This window comes from Paramisgurnus dabryanus, chromosome 22, assembly GCF_030506205.2.
Source record: "Paramisgurnus dabryanus chromosome 22, PD_genome_1.1, whole genome shotgun sequence".
Classification (NCBI taxonomy): Eukaryota; Metazoa; Chordata; class Actinopteri; order Cypriniformes; family Cobitidae; genus Paramisgurnus; species Paramisgurnus dabryanus.
In genome coordinates this window covers 3,065,754-3,080,054 of record NC_133358.1, presented here as the reverse complement: position 1 = coordinate 3,080,054, position 14,301 = coordinate 3,065,754, and the positions used below count along the sequence as shown (strand labels likewise).

Below are 14,301 nucleotides of genomic sequence, written 5' to 3'. Positions count from 1 at the left end.
TGGTGTGTATCTTGAGCCTAATCACTGGCACTGGCATATTTTAAGATATGTCAGTGCAAGTTATTTTCAGTGTAGCCCAGACCAAATTTAGTTAAGATGTGCAAAAGTCAATTTTATGATTTAAAATGTTACAGAAGGTAAAGGGTTAAGAGAAAAAATGTTTGGTTGAAATGTGCTTTGTTTTGGACGGGTTATATGCACTCAAGTTTGTTACTGCCTTGCTTTGACCCAATTTGATTGGTTATTTACCTGGCAATCATTGAAAGTCTGTGTAAAGGGGCGGGGCTTATTGGAAGTGCGCAGTTTTTGCAAGTGTGATGAGCGAGAGAGCCTCGGTACGATAGACGGGAGCTCATATAAAATATGCCAGACTTTTGGGACAACTTACCGTTGTGCTACGTTTGGAACTTGATGTACCCAGTAAAAAGGTATTAAATAGAGTTTTTGAAGTGTTGAGATTGCTGTGTTAGATCAATACAGTATGTAATGTTAACCCAGCTAACACAAATACGTAACTGTTACGTAACGTCGACGTAATATGATGACCAAACTTACGTCGTGGCGACGAACCGAGTTACGTCGTGGCGACCGGAAAAGGGAAATTCCTGGATTCGTCGCCTGCACGTAACTTCGCAACGTAATCTGCCTGTCGTGGGCACGTCGTGACAACGTAATGGATTGAAAGTTTTATGTGGTAACCAGTTAGTAATTTAAATCTTTTATTTAATATTCTTTGGGCGGACATCTGCAGTAGGCTAACTAATTTAACTTTGTCCTTATTTGCCCATAACTAAAAGACTTACCATAACATATGAATGACAGACTTCGAGATGGAATACTTCATTTTATTGAACATGAACATTACATTACAAACATTTAAATAAGCATATATGTTAAAATAAACATTTAAATCTGGATTCTCCATATAATTTAAAATTCTGAATTGTGCAGGCGTTTTGTCAGACGGAGAAAGTGAGAGATTGTCCTCTTCATGTTCCGGTTGCCAGGGTAACGCTGCACTATGGGCGTAGATTTAGGGTGGGACGCTAGGGACATGTCCTTACCAATATTCAGGGAAGACTGAATTGTCCCTAGCAATAATTTCGACCAAAATTAATTTGTATTAATATATAACCACTGATGTCCGTCTTATTCTTGTGTTTTCTATTTTTACTTATTATATTTTTTTCAGGAATCATTTAAATGAGATTAAAAATCTTTTGCAATCCCGTTCTGTAAAAATAGCGCTCTATGTGGTACACAAACGGTTAACAGCTTTCGTCCTCTGCAATGCCCGCCTCCGTAACTCACATCTCTAATATGATTGGCTTTGCATTTCTTTAGTCCCGCCTCTCTAACTCACAATGCTAATATGATTGGATTGGCATTTCTTGAGTCCCGCCGCTCTAACTCACATCACTTTGATGGGCTTGTCTTTACTCGCTACGTGTGATAGGATGGTTTCACTTTGTACAACGCGCCAAAGTTCACTCAACAAGACGCGCGTGATTATTCGGGCTACAGGTAAGTGAGGAAGAAAGTATTATTATACCCACTGTAACTGTTTCATGCACAAAATACGGAACAAGTTGTGTCACATAATGATTCAAGGACAGTGTTCGTTTCACCAATACACGACAATCCCATGTTAACCTGAGGAGTTGCAAACGCGTGTCAACCTTTTATAAATGGGGTAGCAAGGTTATTTAGGGGGTCCCTAATCCATGAAAGAAAATACCCCCACCATGGTAAAAACATGAATTCATGTCATGATTGCTGAATACTTTACATTACTGCACTGTGGTGATTACTTGCACAGATGTAGACATAATGTAAGGTTGCATTTTAAACTTAAACTATTTTTTTCACACTGATTAACTGTCTGTTAATGAAAAGAAGATTTAATGTGAACTACAGAAACATTAATAAACGTTGTTCAGGAAAAAGCATGATATACATACCTACTTTAACACTGGGATTTTTGGGCAAAATTAAATTAAGAATTAAATATGAATTGCATATTCTTCAATGTTATAAAGTAAATATGGATTCATACAGTGGCGGTTCTAGACAAATTTCACTAGGGGGGCCAAGGAGGGGCCAGTGTTTTACCAGGGGGTGCATAAAAACGGCAAGAAATTATATTTAAAGATTATAAGGGGGGTTACAGGAATTAGTTTAAGACAGGACTAGGCCTTAGTTTAATTAGGAAATATAACTAGTTTTAACAAACATGCCTTACTAAATACATTACTTGTGTGCATTTTGAAGCAAAACAAAGGGAGCTGATGCATTTTAAAATATGGCATTGCAAGTTGTTTTCAGTTTGGACAGCTCTTACATTTATTTTAGTCTAGGACTAGTCTAATCCCTTTCCGGGAAACTTTATTCCCCATAAACTTTATCTTACTTTACAATCATATAAATCTTTATTTAATACAAGAGTGAGTGCAGGTGCAAAAGGGGAGCTTGGCTCTTTTCTAAAGCCCCCCAACCGAAAATCATGCGAGCCTACTCAATAAACTTTATGAAATGCAAATTTTTATAAAGACAAACGTTTGTTTTAGTTTACATATAAACACACATTGCTAGACAGTTAGGGACCACAATCTAATAAGCATTTTAAATAATATTTATTTTAAATTGTAAACATTTATATGACACATTTAATTATATTCCTCCAATTTTATGCACGTATATGTAAGAGCATAATTACAGCTGTGAATGATCACCGCGCTTAAGCAGCCACGTCACAGGAGAACAAGTGAACAGTGTCCCAATGTCAAGTGAGCTAGAGTCCTTACCAGTGCCCAAACCTGCATACACATTCTCAACATCGGAAAATTGAGAACGAATTGAGACACTCGCTGAGCAGCACCTGCAGCCAGCTACAGTGGTTGGGTGCGCCGCTCTAATTTGCCCGTTTAGAACGTTATGCGTCGGATTAGTTCCGCTTTTGGCGCACGCGTGTAAAATCAAAATAAATGTATACTTTTTTATTTGGTCAGCACGGGGTGGCCAGGGACTTGTCTACAGAGGCACGGGCCACCCTTGGCCTCCGTGTAGAACCGCCACTGGATTCATATATGTTACAAAGTGATTTTCTTTTCTTTTTTGACAAAGACTTAAACAGTTACTGTTTATTAGGCTCTAGGATATAACAAATTGTTTATTATAGTACATTACATTTGGGATGGCACCGGGGGTGGCGAGTCAGATGTCACTGAGTAAAGAGCATACTGAGTTGTCTTTGTCTTGTTTTTGCAATGCGACCATTTTATTTATGTCCCCACCAATGCCAGGAGCAAACCTACGCCCTTGCGCTGCACTAACCTTCACCAGTCCAAAACACCAAACATGTCCCACAAAACTTTAAAATAAAGACAATAAAATAAATAAAGGTTAAATAACATCTACACGTTTTCATAAATATCGTTTTATTTGTTGAATTTGTGAAGTAGTGTCTTACCTGAAAAAACGAAATTTCCTGTCAGATGAACTTCCTGTTAGTGCAGCATAAAACGCGGTTTATACTGTCGGGCGAGATTCTGTGAGCCTTATGAAGTATGTTAAAATGTTGTTTATAACTCTTAAGCAACTAAAATAAGTTATTGTGAAATTTAAACGGGTCTCAGTTCAGAGAAACGACCGGTCCTGACTCCTGTCACGCGTTCTCGCACGATCGCGCGTTCTGGTCAAGTTCAGCTGGGCGGGAGGCGCGTGCTGTTTCATGTTTCCCATGTAAATGGCAGTTCGTGTGTATTTAAGCTATTTTGACTTATTTAAGGGAAACTTTGAGACTGAACAGTTTTAATAAGCTAACCTAAATAGAAAAGGAAATGAATGTTTATATAATTGTAAAGGTAATGAAATTACCTCCCTGGGACGTAACAGTTTCGTTGCCAGTAAGTTATGAAATTACCAAAATAGTACGAATTTATTACGTAACTGGGACGTACTTGGTTATCTTGCGACGTAAGGAGTCCGTACTGGCGACGTGGTGATTTGGTACTGTAATGGTAATGAAATTACCTCCCTAGGACGTAACAGTTACGTTGCCAGAAAGTTATGAAACTACCAAAATATTACCAATTTATTACGTAACTGGGACGTACTTGGTTATCTTGCGACGTAAGGAGTCCGTACTGGCGACGTGGTGATTTGGTACTGTAATGGTAATGAAATTACCTCCCTAGGACGTAACAGTTACGTTGCCAGTAAGTTATGAAATTACCAAAATATTACCAATTTATTACGTAACTGGGACGTACTTGGTTATCTTGCGACGTAAGGAGTCCGTACTGGCGACGTGGTGATTTGGTTCTGTAATGGTAATGAAATTACCTCCCTAGGACGTAACAGTTACGTTGCCAGCTGGTAAGTCATGAAATTACCAAAAATGACCAATAAATTACGTAACTGGTACGTCGTGTGTTAGCTGGGAAAGGCTATGCTAATCGCGATTAGCCTGTTAGCTTATTTATGCCTGTGTGGTTGTAACATATTGTATGTAAGCTTTAACCTTGTATATTAGATGCAATTTATTGAATGTTTTAGTAATTATTGCATCTTACATAGGAAAAACAGTTTTTCTCAGTGAAGAAGGCTTGCTCAGGATAATCTTTCTGATCAATGTGACCAATATCTCATCATCCCATCTCCTGCGTGAGTTTCTTTAAGCTACGAGTTTCTAACTACCTCCGACCAGATTTGTGACCACCCTGTGGATTTGCCAGTCATTATTTTACACATCCAGCACGGTTATTTCATCTTCACAATTGCCACATCGCTGTGCGTGAGTACAATCTGCACGTGCATTGATTATTTAATTTTTTTTGTTTGCTTTATAAGTGAAGCGGCCAGTTAAGTTTTGTTTTTTCGGCCACACCGTACTCAAGCAACGAACACAGGCCTGCAACGGTGGGGTTATTACAAACTGTGTACGAGTGTGTGTGTGATTGGGCCCTTTTCTTATAATGGTATTCAGTGTTTCCCACAGATCTGAAATTTACTTGTGGTGGTAGCTGGTGAAAAGGGCAATCATTATTATCCACCGACAAAAAATGGTCTACTATACATGTAACAAAGAACTAATAATGTGTGACACAACACAATACTTTGATTTATAAAACATTCATATTAATTTCACATTATAGTTCATTAATCTAACCACCCCAAACTTTTTTTGCCATAAACAAAGCTGACACTGTTTGTCAAAGCACCACGAAAACACTTTATGTTTTTGCACTGATATATGAAGCAATTTGATGACCCCTTTTATCAAACTCAATTATATACAATACTATGTATACTATAGCCTATATAGACAGTGCAGGTCTATAGATGATAAATGTGACTGATGTTATAATGTTAATAACTTCTATAAGATAGGCACTTTTACTGCTTCTGCTTTCTATTACTGTTTTTCCGATTAAAAAAAGCTTAATCCACTTATTATTTCAGATTTAAAAGTCTACTTGCTGTCCCGATGACAGACTTTACATTACAGCTTTGCGTTTTTTATATCCTGAGTCAGCTAGAGCTTTGCTCATTCAGTATTAGCACTGCTTTTTGCTACAATCTCTGTGCAAACTGTTTAGATTTTAGTAAAGATATTGTCTATTAATAGTAAGATTATTAAAAAATGGGAAAAAGAAAATGAAGCGGCGCGTGGTCGTGACAAGAGCCAGTTGCTATCGCCATAGAAACCGGAGGCACGCTAAAACAGCACTCGAGCTTTAGCGCGGTAGCGCTCACGGCCGTTCTCCGATCGACTCGGGTTTTACACACAATATTAATCAGACTTGGGACCCGAAGTAATGAACTAGGACCGACCCGGACCCATCTGACCATTTAAAATATAAACCCGGAACCGTACGGGTCCCGCGTCCTCAGTGAAGAAAGACCTCTAATGGTAAAACTCTGCTCAAGTTCAGAAAAATGAAAGGATACAATGTGACACTGAGGTTGCTTCGCGTCGTGCCCAATTCATTGAGAAACAGAGAGCACGTGAACGGACACTCAACCGGAGAGACACAACGTGCTTGCACGCAAAATGAAGCCAACTTAGATGCTATAAACACATATGCACATAAGCATATGCGACCATTTTGGTCGCAGTGTGTTCCCTGGCTGCTCCGTATGTGCTGCTGCAGTTGATCCAGTTTGCCGCGCTGGATGATGAGTTTATGACGCGTGCATCATCTTCACAGTCACCCGACCCCCACCTCTCTCTCGCGCTCTCTCTTTCGCGCTCTCTCTCTCCAAAACACGGGTCATCCAGTCGAGTTCAGAAAATACGGAAATTCGTAAAGTGATTTTTTTTTACCTGGGCGGGTCGCAATTTACCTGGGCGCAGCGCCCAAGTAGAGCCTATGTATGGGAAACACTGGGTATTTGTGTGTTTAAATCATTCATATATATTAAGACAGTTATTGGTTAAAAAGAACAGATAATTGGTCTTATTGGATATTGTAAAGGTAACACAGAAAATCTTGATTTAAGAAAATACTTTAAGCCCTAAATGTAAACAAGGTTTACAAAACTTGTATTTTACTTTCATACACTTTTTATTTTATTGGTAAATAGATATCCTGTTTAGAAAAAACAATTGAATGTCATATATTTTGTTTATCTTAAGTGTTTTTCAATACATTTATATTTGATACAATTTCTTCATTGTTTCTTGTCCTCAGTAAGTACAAATAATTTACACTAACTGTTGAGGGAACCTAAAGAGTACCCATGAACCCCTCCCTTGTTATACTAGTTTAATTCTAATTTTGGATAATATAGGAGGTAGGGGTTTCATAAAATGGAGGCACCGCTGAGATAAAATTCCCTAAATTACAATAGTTTACCCAGTTAAAGCATACATTGAAGCACATAAAATAGCTATGGCTGGCAAAGCAAGTTCCACCTTGGTCTTTGAGCTTCGTAATTGGTGCAGAGGAGAAGGAATTGATTCCGCCAAGGCTATTCTGTTAACCAGAGTGGCAGAAGAAGCAGAGGTAGCATTCATTGAAGAAACTCTGCAGCAGATCAAATCACTTGGCCGAGTGCGAGTGAGAGGAAAAATGTTCAAATCTGATCAAAACTACATGGCTGTGTTATGTGAATGCAGTGAAACAATAGATGCAGCCACCCTTCTTCCTGATGTTATGCCCTTGGGTGGAGGGGATACGTGGATTATAACAACTGCAGGTGATGAGAGCCATGGTACAGAGAGTTTTGCAGAGAAATTGTCTACACTATTAAGAGATGAGGGTAAGACAATGGAAGATGCCCAAGCTCTCTTATCTCCTAACTTGGGTTCAGGTAATAGCCCTGAGTCTATAATTAGAGCTGTAGGGGATCTCCTAGAAAAAACAACCACATCTACCTCGGAAAGCAGTGTTTACCGCCGCCTTAGAACTTTTTCGGGAGTAAGCCCTACTCCTGCTGGAGAAGAAAATCTAGAGAGTTGGAGTGAACAAGCAAGACTGATGGTAGAGGAATGTGACTGTCCTGTCAAAGAAAAGAAGAGGAGAATTGTTGAGAGTTTAAAAGGCCCCGCACTAGATATCATTCAAGCCGTGAGACTTACCAACTCAAGTGCAAGTCCTATGGAATACATTGAGGCATTGGAAAGTGCATTCGGTACGTCCGAGTCTGGAGAAGACCTGTACTTTGCATTTAGGTTACTGAGACAAAAGCCAGGTGAGCTGTTATCTGCCTTTCTCAGAAGAATAGAGAAATCGCTTACTAAACTTGTACAGAAAGGAGGTCTTGAGCGTGAGTTAGCGGATAGAGCTAGAGGCTTATTCGTGGTGCAACAGAGTCTGATTTGATGCTGCTGCAGTTGAGATTAAGAGAAAGGAAAAGTAGTCCTCCCAATTTTTTGCAGCTTTTGGGGGAAATTAGAGAGGAGGAGGAACATGAAGCAGCAAGGCATAAATTATCAGCACGGCGATCACATGTCAAAACAGTGCAAGTTGATACCACCACAGGCGATGAACCATCTGAAATATCCAGACTACAGGCCGAATTAAAAGAGGTGAAGTTAATGGTGACTCATTTAACTTCAGCAGAGCTCTCTTCACCCACTGCTTTAGTTAATAGTGCTAGAGTGGCAAAGAAATCATCCAAAGCAGAACAAAACAGTGAAGTGGAGGCTTTACGGAAACAGGTTCAAGATTTAAAGATTCAGCTAAATGCTGTGTTGGTAAAACAACCAAATACACAAGAAGTGTCTCAGACAACATCTAAAGAAGTTTCAAGTACTTCCTCCAAAACAGTAAGACGTTCATCTTCTCAAGAGAGTGATACTTTTTTCTGCTACCGATGCGGCGAAGATGGGCATATTGCCACTAAATGCATATCTCCTGAGAATTCCAACAAAGTAATTCAGAAATTACTACAAGCTTTGCGGAGAGCTAAAGAAGCAAGAAAAGTATCACCTCAGGGTAATGTTACAGAACACTGCAATGTGAGAACAAGCACTGTTGAACCAGTGAAACCAAATTTGCATATTCCAAAAGGATTGGTGGGCCCTTCGTCTACTATAGATGTTAAAGTATGCGGCCATTCTTGCAAAGCCTTATTGGATACTGTCTCACAGGTCACAATAATATTTGAAAGTTGGCACTCAAAATACCTGTCAAACGTTCCCATTCAGCCTGTCACTGGTCTTGTGATATGGGGTTTGATTGAAGCAAGCTATCCATACAAAGGATACATCGTAGTTGAGCTTGAATTCTCAGAGAAATTGGGTGTTTCTGGATCTCTGTCTGTTCTTGCCTTGGTATGTCCAGAGCCTCATAGCCCTGACCACGTTCCGATTATAATTGGAACCAATGCCAATCTGTTCAAACGCCTAGCTGACCTTTGTACTACACAATCAAGTGATGCCTCAGTGTCGTCTCTTCGGATACAGCCGCTGATCTTACAGGCTCAACAGCAGAAACAAAAGGCTGAAATGATCAAATGGACAGATGAGTCCATTGGACAAGTGAAATGGTTGGGTCCTGGTTCATTAAATATTGATCCCAGAAAGGAATGTTTAGTTTCCTGTAAAGTAGAGCAACAACGTTCACTCTCCAGAGAAATGTTGTTAGTTGAAACACCTACTTCTCTTACTCTTCCAGCTGGAGTATTGTTACCGTCGTTTGTGCTACCTGCCTCACAGATGGATGTAAATGGGCTTCCTGTTCTGTTGCAAAATGACACCTTAAAACCCGTCTCACTTCCTGAGGGCACCGTTCTTGCACATATCTATGCTACTGATATTGTGACTGTTGTCCAGCAGTCTGATACTCAACCTGATGCTCTTGATCCCAGCCTCTTTAGCTTTGGTGAGTCACCCATGTCAGAAAGCTGGAAGAAAAGATTGAGTCAAAAGCTTGCTGAGAAGCGCAATGTTTTCTCTCTTAATGAGTGGGATGTAGGTTTAGCTAAGGGAGTAGAACACCATATCCGACTCAGTGACCCTCGTCCATTCAGAGAGCGATCACGCCGCTTGGCACCAGCTGACATTGATGATGTCCGTCGGCATCTCCAAGAATTACTAGCAGCTGGTATAATCAAAGAGTCACGCAGTCCATATGCCTCTCCTATTGTCATCGCAAGGAAGAAAAATGGCAGTGTCAGAATGTGTGTTGATTATCGCACTCTTAACAACCGCACAATACCTGACCAGTACACCATGCCACGCATAGACGATGCGTTGGACTGCTTATCAGGAAGCAAATGGTTTTCTGTCCTTGACCTTCGAGGCGGATACTACCAGATAGAAATGGCTGAAGAAGACAAGGAAAAGACAGCTTTCATATGTCCCCTTGGATTTTTCCAATTCCAACGAATGCCACAGGGAATCACTGGGGCCCCTGCAACATTTCAACGTCTTATGGAGAAGGCTGTGGGTGATATTAATCTTCTTCAAGTCGTGGTCTATCTGGATGACATCATAGTGTTTGGGAAAACCTTGGAAGAACATGAAGAACGCCTTTTAAAGGTGCTGGATAGGCTAGAGGAGGTTGGTTTGAAGATATCCATCGATAAATGTCAGTTCTGCCAACCCAAAGTCAAGTACGTTGGGCACATTGTGTCAGAAGCGGGCATAGCCACAGATCCTAAGAAAGTGGAATTAGTGAAACAATGGAAACAGCCCATGCACTGATCTTAAAGCATTAAGATCCTTTCTTGGATTTTGTGGAAATTAACGCAGATTCATTGCCAATTATTCCTCAATAGTACGACCTTTAACTGAGCTTACTAAAGGTTATCTTCATACTCAAAGTAAAAGGAAACAGGCCAACAAAGGGTCTGATGGCTACTTTAAAGAGAAGGAACCTTTTGGAGAAAGGTGGGATCAGAGCTGCACAGAGGCCTTTAACAAAATTCTACACTGTCTTACAAATGCCCCAGTTCTTGCTTTTGCAGACCCCACAAAACCATATATTCTCCATGTAGATGCAAGCATGAATGGTTTGGAGGCCGTTTTAAATCAGGAGTACCCAGAGGGTCTGAGACCTGTGGCTTTTGCGAGTCGTAAACTCAGTGCATCTGAACAGCGTTATCCGGTCCATCAGTTGGAATTCTTGGCTTTAAAATGGGCCATAGTGGATAAGTTCCACGACTATTTGTATGGAGCCAGATTCACAGTCAGAACGGATAATAATCCTTTCACCTACGTGCTTACGACGGCTAAGCTTAATGCCACAGGACATCGTTGGCTTGCAGCCCTTGCCACCTATAATTTCAACATTCAATACCGACCTGGAAAACACAACATTGACGCTGATCTTCTGTCTCGAAACTGTTCTACCGACTCCTCAAACAACTGGGAAGAGATTCCATTGACAGGCATTAAAGCAATTTGCTCTCAAGCCACTTTGTCAGAGTTGATGGAAATGCCCACTAGACTAGTAGATCAACTAGGAGCTTCTGCTGCTATTATTCCTGATGCTTACGCATTTCCTACTTGTGTAGAGGAGAGTTCCTTAAAACCTTTGACACCCCAACAGTTGAAACAGGCTCAAGAAAATGATCCTGTAATTAGTGTTGTGAAAAAGGGAATTGAGACCGGCAGAGTGATGACTTCAAATAAAGGAGATAGTCCTGCAATATAACTCTTTCAACGTGAAAGTGCAAAATTGGTGATACTAAATGAATTACTTCACAGAGTAACCCAGAGACCCTCTGGTAAAGAGGTCAAGCAATTAGTGTTACCTGAGAAATACAGACATCTGGTGTTAAGGTCTCTTCATGATGAATCAGGGCATCTTGGCGTTGAGAGAACTACTGAACTAATTAAGGACAGGTTCTTTTGGCCCAAAATGAATTCTGAAATTGAAACCTACATCAAAAATTGTGGACGATGTATTTCTAGGAAGTCATTACCTCAAAAGGCAGCTCCACTTCACCAAATCACAAGTGATGGCCCCTTAGACCTTGTATGCATAGACTTCCTATCCTTAGAATCAGATTCTAGAGGGATCTCTAACATTCTTGTCATAACTGATCATTTCACGCGGTACGCCCAGGCGTTCCCAACAAAAGACCAAAAAGCCCTTACTGTAGCCAAGGTATTGTGTGAAAGATACTTTGTACATTATGGCTTACCAGCCAGAATACACTCGGACCAGGGAACTGATTTCGAGAGTAAATTGATCAAAGAGCTTCTGTCTATTTTGGGGATAAGAAAGTCAAGAACAACTCCCTATCATCCCCAGGGAGATCCCCAACCTGAACGCTTTAATCGTACTCTCTTATCAATGCTTGGAACTCTTGACTCTGCAAAGAAACAGAAATGGAGTCAATACATTAGTCATTTAGTGCACGCATATAACTGCACGAAAAATGACGCTACTGGATACTCACCTTACTATTTAATGTTTGATAGAGAGGCTCGGTTGCCAGTAGATGTTTGCTTTAGTACATCTTCTGATGGTGAAAATGAGGTCCATTACCAGCAATACATCTCTGAAATGAGAGAACAATTGAGAAAAGCCTACCAACTGGCTTCAGATGCAGCAAACAAGAGTCATCTTAAAAACAAAGCCCGGTATGATCATAGGGTCCGCAACCAACCTTTGGAAGAAGGTGACAGAGTACTTCTACGGAATGTTGGACTTACCGGACGACACAAACTCCAAGATCGATGGAAACCTGTACCTTACAAAATTCTTGAAAAACTGCCCAACTTACCCGTATATCGTGTAAAGCCTGAGAGAGGTGTCGGTATAGTAAAAACAGTACATCGAAATCTCCTGTTGCCAATTGGGTATTTGGTTAGAATGTCTGACTCCCTTGAGAATGAAAGATTATATAAGCGACCAGTCACAAGAGCTCAAGCTGCAGAAAATCAGAGACAAAAGAGAACTGATAAGCCTGAATTTCAGCAAAGTCAAATGCACACAGAAAGTTCAGAGTCTGAGGATGAATATATTGCCCCTCCACGTCAGTTCAGTAGAGAGGAACTCGTGAAACAAATAAAAGACATGTCAAATCCCTCTGAGAACATTGTAAGTGATGATGACGTGATCATTGAAGGAGAGGAACAGCTTACTACTGAGACCAATGATGAGATGGAAAAAACAAGTCCCATGGAGGATTCTGAAGTTGAAGTTCCAGATCAAATTCCTGATACTGTGGTGGACACAGATTTAGAAGGGGGAGACGTCCCTACTTCTGATATATCTCTGGGAGATGATGAAGCTTTAAGTTCACGTCCTTCCAAAAGTCAAGTGAAACCAGTCATTCGTCTGAGTTATGATGAACCTGGCAAACCTTCAAATAGACCATTCACTATCATTCATAGAGGAATAATGATTCAATTCAGTGATTATTCTGGCAACACCTCAATGTTAGGTTAATTCTAAACATGGCCTTTCTAAGATATTTTTGTTTTATTTTGTTTGGAAAGTTCACATCCCTTCTAGTAATACATTTAGAATTTCTAGCATGAAACAGTAGTCAGATGGGGACATCATGACTTTTAGAAGGGGGAGGGTGTAGCCCAGACCAAATTTAGTTAAGATGTGCAAAAGTCAATTTTATGATTTAAAATGTTACAGAAGGTAAAGGGTTAAGAGAAAAAATGTTTGGTTGAAATGTGCTTTGTTTTGGACGGGTTATATGCACTCAAGTTTGTTACTGCCTTGCTTTGACCCAATTTGATTGGTTATTTACCTGGCAATCATTGAAAGTCTGTGTAAAGGGGCGGGGCTTATTGGAAGTGCGCAGTTTTTGCAAGTGTGATGATTAGTCTATTGGTATTTTAATAATATAGGCTTGTTTCCCGTTATTTTCGGGTAAACAGTATAAGCAGCAATTAAAATATTCAATATAAAATGTTTCTGGTTGCAACTTTTTATTAAAAGGTTTGTTTTTTATCAAATTCAGCATCCAATTCACTTCATTTGCGATTAAAAACAAGGAAACACGGAGCACACGTCACTACGGCAAGCAGCAGGTTTCCGGCTTGACGGCTCCGTCTTCAGTTCCTCCCTCGACTGCAAGCGGCAAACCTCGCCGATCGGTCTGCGCAGCGCCGGATGATCTCGAACACACCTATAGACATCGCTAAGACACGTGACAAACTGGGCGGCAACGTAATCAGAACGCAAAGAATTATGGGTATGTTTGGCCCGTTTACATGGACTGGCATAGCAGGCTAGTGTTCTGGCATGAAAATAATGAAAAATTAGCGTGAAAAACAGAATAAAATCCTACAAAATGCAGCAGGCTAAAGAAAACATTGTTCACACCATACCGCCTAAAACTAAATCCTCATACAAAGACGAGATATGTGAGTGAAAGAGAGGGTAGTAAGAAGGTTCCCGGTTTGAGCCCCGGCTAGGGCAGGTGGCCTTTCTGTGTGGAGTTTCTGCATGTTCTCCCTGTGAAGGCATGGGTTTACTCCGGGTACTCCCATTACCTCCCACAGGCCAAAAACACGCAAGTTTTTTAATTGGAGATACCAAATTGTCCCTCCGCCAACTTGTGTATGAATCAACTTGTCTGAATAAAACTTGTGTATGGATTACCTGATTCTCGCCATGAATATAGCCGTACATGCTGGAATGGCGTTAAGAAATAAAGGAAGAAGAAGAAGAGTGAGAGAGAGAGGTGCGATCGAACAGGAAACATGAAAACATACTCCGTCATTTTGGTTATACAGGACATCATTCAAACTGCAAAGTGTTTACACATATTTGTACACTCAACACAACATTGTGCTTTTGTCAAACTGTAAACTTGTCAAACTGTAACTGCAAAAACTCTCTCTCTCTCTCAAATGTGTTTTAATTGGTAATATTA

The 14,301-nt window shown here is 40.3% G+C and overlaps 2 protein-coding genes across 2 annotated transcripts; both read left to right on the top strand.

Annotated features, from left to right (window-relative positions):
- Nucleotides 1-81: 81 nt before the first annotated feature.
- Nucleotides 82-10,180, top strand: LOC135777764 (uncharacterized). The gene is made up of 2 exons (XM_065287996.2): nucleotides 82-428; nucleotides 4,579-10,180. Exon 2 carries the CDS (start codon nucleotides 7,829-7,831, stop codon nucleotides 10,154-10,156), a length of 2,328 nt encoding a protein of 775 aa, XP_065144068.1. The 5' UTR covers nucleotides 82-428; nucleotides 4,579-7,828; the 3' UTR covers nucleotides 10,157-10,180.
- Nucleotides 6,897-7,829, top strand: LOC135777778 (paraneoplastic antigen Ma1 homolog). Its single transcript, XM_065288011.1, has one exon. It carries the CDS (start codon nucleotides 6,897-6,899, stop codon nucleotides 7,827-7,829), a length of 933 nt encoding a protein of 310 aa, XP_065144083.1.
- Nucleotides 10,181-14,301: the final 4,121 nt, after the last annotated feature.

Bases quoted from the DNA above. Each gene is read 5' to 3' on its own strand.
- LOC135777764 (XM_065287996.2), top strand. From the start codon at position 7,829: ATGCTGCTGCAGTTGAGATTAAGAGAAAGGAAAAGTAGTCCTCCCAAT.
- LOC135777778 (XM_065288011.1), top strand. From the start codon at position 6,897: ATGGCTGGCAAAGCAAGTTCCACCTTGGTCTTTGAGCTTCGTAATTGG.